This window comes from Charadrius vociferus, unplaced genomic scaffold (genome assembly GCF_000708025.1).
Source record: "Charadrius vociferus isolate BGI_N301 unplaced genomic scaffold, ASM70802v2 scaffold233, whole genome shotgun sequence".
In the NCBI taxonomy this organism is placed as follows: Eukaryota; Metazoa; Chordata; class Aves; order Charadriiformes; family Charadriidae; genus Charadrius; species Charadrius vociferus.
The window spans coordinates 34,123-42,587 of record NW_009647741.1 but is presented as its reverse complement, the minus strand read 5'-3'; the positions used below and the strand labels follow the sequence as shown (position 1 = coordinate 42,587).

The following is an 8,465-nucleotide window of genomic DNA, read 5'->3' as shown; positions in this document are numbered from 1 at the left end:
AATTATTTTTACAGTTACTCAGTGCTGTGTAGTGATTGATTAATGTTCTAAACTGTTTATGAGCTTTTAAAAAAATAGCAAGACCAAATTTTTTCCTTTATTGCTCAGTGTGGCTTTAATACCCCTCAGCTGTTTGATTTGATTCAAATAAGTTTGAATATCTTAAATTTCTTTTCTTGAAACTTTTTTTTTACCAGGACATAGCCCAAGAAAAGCGCTTTTTTTTGAGCTTTGCTGTTTGGATTTTTTTTTTTTGTAAAGATGGAAAGTTGTAGTTAAGGTGGCATTTGGAAAAGTTGCTCTTTGAGTAGGATTACATGAGATGGCTGAGCAGATCCAACACTCAGCCACAGGAAGGACAGGTGCTGCTCCTCCCCTCCCTCCCTGTAGCTCTGGTGATTATCCGACCTTTCTGTGAGTTGATTCAGCTCAGTAATTGCTACAGAAACTCTAGCAAATAAAACCAGCCAGTAGTTTTCCAAGACAGTGAGTTGGATCTGCTCATAGAAATCAGCTGGCACCAAAGCCATTACAAGGAGGTGGGCTGGGTCACACAGGCAGGTTTGATGTGGGAGGGAACAGTGGCATAGGGGTTAGGAGCAATGGCTCTCTCCTCTTCTTGGCAACAGCAAGCCATTACACTGGTTCAGCTATAATGTGTTGTTTTACCTCGGGCTGCTTTTGCTCCAAAAGGGAAATAGCAGAGTTTCTGTAAGGACCTTGCTATCAAGAATGCTAAGGAGTTGCAGTGATAAGGCAGTATAAAGCTTTTATTTTAGAGAGGACAGTACATCTGTTATATGGCAGGGTTGGTTTTGGTCAGCTTTGCTTTCAAAAGCCCATTTAGAGTAAGTGTTCTGCTGCAGTTTATTTCAGCTTTACATTGCAGATTTGTGGTTTAACTGCGGCTGGCAACTGAGCGCCGCGCATCCGCTTGCTCATCCCCCCCGGTGAGACGGGGAGAATCAGAAGGGTAAAAGAAAGAAATGCATGGGTAGAGATAAAACAGTTTAATTATTAAAGAGAAACGAAAAGAAAAATGTAAGAAAAAAAAGCAAAGAGAGAGGAAAATAAAACCCAAGAGAAACAAGCGATGCAAATGAAAACAATTGCTCATCACCAACCAACTGATGCCCAGCCAGTCCCCGAGCAGCAGCCCTTCTGCCAACCTCCAGTTTTATTGCTGAGCGTGACATCATATGGTCTGGAATATCCCTTTGGGCAGTTGGGGTCGGCTGTCCCAGCTGTGTCCTCTCCCAGCTTATTGTGCACCCCCAGCCTACTCGCTGGTGGGGTGATGTGAGGAGCAGAAAAGGCCTTGACTCTGTGTAAGCATTGCTCAGCAGTGACTAAACCATCTCTGTAACTAAGCCATCCCTGTGTTATCAACACTATTTTCAGCACAAATCCAAAACATAGCCCCATGCAAGCTACTGTGAAGAAAATTAACTGTATCTCAGTCAAAACCAGTAGAAGCCTCACCTTCCTTCTCATGCCTGTGGCCTGAAGGTAGATAAAAATACAAAAAGACTTCCAAAGAAAAGCGACTTTTATTCATGTTACAATAATTGTAAATTATATTCCTCAATAGAAGGTACTGCTTCTTACCTGTTCCACATAGCTGAGTACCTTATTTTACAAATGCTTCGATTTCTGTTTGCAAGAGACCTTTTTCTTGACATTCTTTATTCTTTCATTATGGTTGTGAAAGTTTTTGGTGATTATCTTTTGAACAAAAGCTCTTGGAAATCTTGGTATAAATAGTTCACTTTCAGGAACTCATGTCAATGCGGATGTTTCAATCTTGGTAAATCATGTAAGAGAATTAATTTACATTGTGTGTGTGTGAAATAACAATCTCTTGGTACCAGTGCACATGTTTTCCTCTTTGAGTTTAGGTGGTTCAGAAGCTGACCCAGATGATTGGGAAGAACGTGAAGCTCTATGATATGGTGTTGCAGTTTCTGAGAACCTTGTTCCTTCGGACAAGGAATGTTCATTACTGCACGCTACGGGCAGAGCTCCTGATGTCGCTGCATGACCTGGAAATCAGTGAAATCTGCACCGTTGACCCCTGTCATAAGGTATTAAGCATGTGGGACAGATACGAGAATTTTCTGTTTCGCCCACTCCTGTCCGTACCTGCTGCCCTGCAGGACTTCAGCCCAGAGAAGATGACTCCTCTCTGTGAAGAGAGTTCAGACCTTGAATCCAAAAGTCATCTTATATTCCTTGGAACCTCAGGTGAAAATTTCATCTTGGTTAACCAGCAGCTTGCTCTCATTTCATAACCCATAAATCATTCAAATTTATGGTACTTGTTCAGTGTTAAAAATAACATCTAATCTGACCTATGTAGATGATGCAAAAAATAATCAGAAGCATTAGCTAGTCCTTTGTCTGTGGTCAGCATCGCTCTGATCTGGGACAAAGCTTTTCTTATTAAGTAATGTTGCTAAGTTTTATGTGTATTCAACTTATAGAGATTATGACATAGAGTGATGATTTTACTGCATGTTTTCTAATGTCTTCTGATCAAGACTGAAATCAGTGACTGAATAAAAAAGGGCAATTCTTGCTCAAGTTGCAGATAATTTTCAGCAGCCTTGTTTTGCCACTGCAAAATGCAGTGACTGCTGCAAGGAAAGGAAACCACAGTGAAAGCATTTCAGAAAATTCAAGTTGTTCTTTTTTGACAGCTGAAATGTTGGGGGAAAATATATATTGTTTTCTGAAAGGGGGAAAAAAGCCCTTAATTTTAGGTCAGATAAAATTCCACTTATCTGTCTTTTTCCATTTTGATAATACAGCTCTAAAGCAGAAGCACCTCCACTGTTAATATCCCCTACTCAGAGGGTGGGAGTGGTATTGCAATGGCTAAAATATCCCAGGTGTGCTGGGCAGCAATACATTTTATACATGCCTCTTCCTTAATTGCTGGGGAATGCCTTTCTTGGAAGGGTAGAAAGTGACACCAGGTTAACTTTACATTGGTATCTCCGACCTCCTTTTGGAATGTTTGTATTTGTGACCAGCTTGCTGCCATACCTAAGTACATTAATAAAACTTATTAATTCCAGATATTTGGAGGTCATTCGAGCCTGTTTTCTCTGACATTGTGTATTTTATTGCTGGTTTACTGAGTTGCTGTGCTTCATAAAGCTTTGTCCTTTTTTCTAACAGTTCACCTGGTGCCTTGATGCTTGCATTCGGGAAAAGTTTGTGGACAACAAGAGAGCTCGGGAATTGCAAGGGTTCCTGGATGGAGTGAAGAAAGGGCAAGAACAAGTGTTGGGGTAAGGCACTTGGGCTGTTTATTGAGAAACTGAAAATGGGCTCCCGGTAGTCACAACATCTGACAGGTACTGTAGGTGTTAATTCTTCCCTAGAGCCAGCTTACAGCCAGATGTTCTTCTGTGCCATCAACTCCAGTACATTCATGAGCATTGATGCACTAGGGCATAGCCAGGCACATTCTGGTAACCTAGCTTGTACTGCTTAAGTTGCTGCCCTTGAGTCTCCCCTGTGGCCTGGTAACTGACTGTAGGAGATCTCCTGCTTGATTTCAGTGCAGAAGACCTTTAGTAATTGTTTCAGATAACGCGCTCTTTCAAGTCAAAGAAATAACATTCGTGGTGTTTTTACAAGGCAGGAGAAGGTTCATCAGGTGGACACCTGTAGGTAACAAAAGACAGAAATTCAGGTTTTACATGATCATAGTAAAGGTATTGTTGCAGTACTTGCCCTATGTCTGCCTCTCAAACTCAGCAGTGTGTGTGCATTTATAAAAATGTAGTGTAGACATGCACACAATGCTTTGATGTTACATCTGATAGTTGACAGGATTACAACAAAGAATAGGCTCAAACATCTCGCTCCAATGAAAGACACTGGTGTCCTAGAGCTGGATATGGAACTGTACGGTAGGGTTGTTTGTGTGACGTGTATTTGATTTTTGCTTCTCAGGGACTTATCAATGATCTTGTGTGATCCCTTTGCCATTAACACCTTAGCCTTGAGTACCATAAGGCATCTGCAAGACCTGGTTGGGCAGGACACCTTACCCAGGGTGAGTGTTGCAGCTTATGTACTTAATCTGAACTGTAGTCTTAATTGAATAAATAGCATTCATCAGCAAAAGGCTAGCACTGTAGAAGTAGTAAAATTAAGTTCTCAAATGCACGTGTGAATTGAAATAAGGGAAACATGATACTACCTATCCATTTGTAGCACATACCTTAGAGCTCTGCAGGAGCATTGTATGGATATGGGCGTTTTGGAGCTCTCTGAATTGACAATTCTCGGCGTCAGGCGCTCATTCTATCCAAACAGCTATGCATATATAGAATCATATATAGAATATGTGTCTCCTTGCTTTGTCCTTCCATCAGTTTCCCTAACACCAGCAGCCTTTTTTCCCTGCCACAGTAAATGAGATGGATTAGGTTACAGTGTTCTGGTCTGTTGACTGTGATATAATACAATTCCTTCAAGTAGAGTCTGCAAGAAGTGCTTAAATGTTAAAGGAGAGTAGCTTTACAGGTCTCTGAACAGCGTGAGGCATTTGTTGGTTTTATCCCCAAGTTACTCAATGCAACAGTAAAATTCAACAACTTCCTCATAACAGTATAAGACTGAAAATTGGTTTGGTTTCAGGGCACAATATAAACAAAAAAACATTGTCATTCTTACACATGCTTTCTCTTTCTTACTTCTACTGAGATGACTTGATTTGTCCCGTCATACGTTATATTTCAGTGTACTAATTTGTATAGACACATTTAACAAATGATGTCATGACCAGGTTGGTTGCATACTTCTTGGCGCATTATAAAATGTTACATAAAGCCACAAACTCAGGTGTGTCTGTTATTTGACTACCATTTGAGGAATCAGTTGTCAATTAAATCAGAGAATCAAATGCCTCTAGCAGTCCTTGGTAAAGCTGCTAATCCAGGAGAGCTTTGAATGTAAACAACTACCTCCAAATAAATGTCTATATGTGCAGCTTGTGGAAGATCAAAATAGCTGGTTTTCTCCTCCCTTTAAAATTCAAGGAAAGTCCAGATCTGCTGCTGCTCCTGAGGATGCTGTCTTTGGGACAGGGGGCCTGGGACATGATTGACAGTCAAGTCTTCAAGGAACCAAAAATGGTGAGCCATTTTGATGTTTAGAATTTAACACATTAAATTAAACAAATTGAGACTTGTTTATTATTTTATTGCATCCCTGATTTAACATTCATTCTGCATACCTCTCATGATAGCTTTCTTAGAAAAAACGTGTAAGTGATCACAGAGCATCAGCTCAAGTGGACATGCTGTAAGCTTCGTTTACCTGCTTTTTTATTATTTATTTTTTATGAATGCCTGGCCCTTAGTGTTTTAAAATCAGACTACCTCTGTTAAATTCTGCACTGGTTGCTCATTGTTCCTGGGAACCTCTGCACAACCGACAAGTTTGTAAAACACATCTTGTATGAGGAAAGCAGGATTTCAGAGGCTGGTCTGAAACTCGTGTAGCAGTGTAGCAGCTTTTCATTAACATGAAAAATGTTTTTCCCTTCTAGGTATCTGTTGTAGCAATTTTGTTTAGTGCTGCATTCAGCTACAATCTTTCCATGCTTTGGAGATACTTTGCGCAGTATTATAGGCAGCCCTAGTGTAGTTTGGGAGCAGATTATGTTCAGCTGATGGCAGGAAGGCTAACCGTGCTGTTGCACAGCAGGACTGTTTCTCAAGGAAATCTGCTGTTTCTATTCTGAACTATAAAGGAGCAAATGTCTACCTAGGGGGACATTTGAAATTTCCAAAATATATATTACTGGCTGATTGCACGTTTGAATTTAATACAGGAAGGGTGTGCGTTAATACTCAGATTGTAAGAGTGAGGGTGACTGAAACTCCAAGAGTAGCACTGTGGTTTGATTTGCAGAGGTGCTGTCATGAATCTCTTAGAAACTGCATATTTGTCCTAAAGGGAATCTCCAAATCGTTATTTAAAATCTGTTTTATTTGTGATTGTTACAAGCTGTAACCTCCCACTCTGTGAATCTGATACAACATAAGTAGACCTACCTTGTGCAAGGAGGTGCTCTTTATTGTTGCTCTTCTAGCCATGCATTGATCCCTGCCAGTATAGTGAACGAACAAAATAATTTGTAATTCTTGATAAGTGCAGTTTGGTACCATCCTTAACATGCAGTGCTTGCAGCGGTACTGGAAAAGGTCTCTCAGAAGAAATGCTACGTAATTGTCAAAAGAAAGGATTTGAGCAGGGATTGTTTCTGTAGATGAGGTGAAGCACAGTTTTCCTAATTTTCAGTGGAACTTGTGGATTGTTACGGCACTCTAAGACCATTAGGTGGCATGAACTGATTGATGAAAGTGTTTTTCTTTTCCCTCTGTTCTTCCCTTCCTCTAAGGAAGCTGAGTTGATCACAAAGTTCTTGCCTATGCTGATGTCCTTTGTGGTGGATGACCACACATTCAATGTAGATCAGAAACTCCCCTCGGAGGAGAAGGGACCAATTCCCTACCCCAGCACCATTCCTGAAGCTTTCACCAAGTACGTAATCTGCCTTACTGACTTTGTACATGTAGTTTTGTTATCAAAGCAAAACATCAAGGAGGCAGCCAACACTGACAGGAAAAAATACTGTATGTGGTAGAGCAAAGACTTTCTTGGGGTAAGATTTAGTCCCAGTTGATCAAGCCTGAACTTTTCCTTTAGCAGAACAGGTTTCTACCGTGATTCCTCAAATATTATTTTATGTAGATAGATTTTGTTGCTTGTAATGACCATTCTTTTGGCAGATTGAATATGAAAGTATTTGGTATTTCTGCTTTAAATATGCTGCTTGTGTAGCTTCCCAAGCAGCGGATTATGAGGGTTTGAGTGATATTTGGGTGCACCTGGATGAGTGCACATGCTTGGTTCTGAAGAGCGCTGTTGTAAATCATGAAGTTGGCATTTTTGTCACACAGACACTCATTCTCTGTTGATAACCTGTCACTCCAGGGACTTTAAAAAGATAAATAGAACCTTTGTGTGCTCTGTTGCATTCAGATGTTGCACTAATTTCCAGCACAGTTCTTATCTGTGTGCCAGAATCTGGAGTACTGTATCCCGGTAGTTGTACTGTCCTCTACGACAGTGTTGATACTTGACCTTTGGGAAACTAAAACAAAACAGAATCGGAATTTGTATCATTTATGAGTATTTGGGCTTCTTCTAAAACCAAATTTTGAATAGCACTTTTACCGTTATTACTATTATAAATGTTCACAATCAAATCTAACTGATTGTAAGACAGCGTAATCTTTGAGTGGTAAATTTTTCTGGACCATGGTAGTGAACATAGTGATGATCATAATACTCAGTCACTGAGTAGCTGCTCTTCAGTGGGTTTGAGGTTAGCCACTGCTGTAACTGCTTGATTGCTATCCAACAACATTTTAAACCCTCTTAAAAAAAAAAAAAAAGTGTTTTAACTAGATTGATTAAGAAACTTTGCTTCTGCCATAACAGATTTTTGCAGGAGAACAGAATAGCTTGTGAGATTGGGCTGTATTACATCCTTCACATCACTAAACAGAGGAACAAGAATGCTTTCCTTCGGCTCCTGCCAGCACTAGGTAAGTTTTTGTTTTGTCTCTATTCTGTAGCTGTTTGCCTTGTGCTGGGCACACAGGAGGCAAGTAAACCTGGAGTGAGAGTGATTTCAGAGTCAAAGACGTAATGTTCTGCCTTTGGCTGTTCTGGTGGCTTAGTTGTAAGGCCCTGCAGAAGTGTTTGGCTTTGTCTCCAATGAGGATACTTCTCTGCTCATCCGAGAATTTAGGGGTAGTGGCTGAGGATCAAAGGCTGGATTAACAATGAGATTAGTTGAGAACTGTTTGGAATGAATCTGAAAGATAAAAGAGCAGATGGCTTAATTCTGCCACTGCTCACAGTAATTGCAGGTGGCCAGAAATTCTTGGGACTTGGCTTTGTGTGGTGAAAAAAACCTGTAAAAAACCAAGACCGAACACAGCCTTAGGTTCTTCCCTGGGATTACCTTCTTCTCTGACTTCTCTGGGGTAAGTTGCAGGAGAGCTCTGAAACAATCTTAGGAATTGCAGCTCCCAGTAACGGCAGTGGGGGTTCACTTTCCACTCCCTCACCCCAGATCTGGGGTTCTTTGAACCCTTTGCTAAGATGTCAGCTCATTCACATGGGTGAGTTTTCCACTGGTAAGTGGTTTGTATCTGCTCACTATGGGGTCTGAGGAGTGCAAGGAGGTGGATGTGGCCATGAGCAGAAGGTGATGGATGGGGAAGGATAGTAGGGAATTTTGTGATTTTGGTAGGAGCAAACTACTCTGTGAATTCAACCTTGGTGGAGAGATGGGTTTTCTTCATGTTCTTCTCGCCCCTCTGCTCCTAGTCTTTTATGTCTGAAAGATCAAAAAGACCTGCCTGGGC

At 40.8% G+C, this 8,465-nt stretch overlaps 1 protein-coding gene across 1 annotated transcript in view; it reads left to right on the top strand.

Moving 5' to 3' along the window:
- The window catches only part of NELFB (negative elongation factor complex member B), a 12,450-nt gene that overhangs the window by 2,082 nt on the left and 1,903 nt on the right, over positions 1-8,465 (top strand). Inside the window, exons 6-11 of the mRNA XM_009882001.1 lie at positions 1,899-2,084; positions 3,184-3,296; positions 3,967-4,069; positions 5,058-5,153; positions 6,425-6,567; positions 7,531-7,637. Of these exons, the coding sequence (XP_009880303.1) occupies positions 1,899-2,084; positions 3,184-3,296; positions 3,967-4,069; positions 5,058-5,153; positions 6,425-6,567; positions 7,531-7,637 (748 nt within the window). The remainder of the gene's footprint in view (positions 1-1,898; positions 2,085-3,183; positions 3,297-3,966; positions 4,070-5,057; positions 5,154-6,424; positions 6,568-7,530; positions 7,638-8,465) is intronic.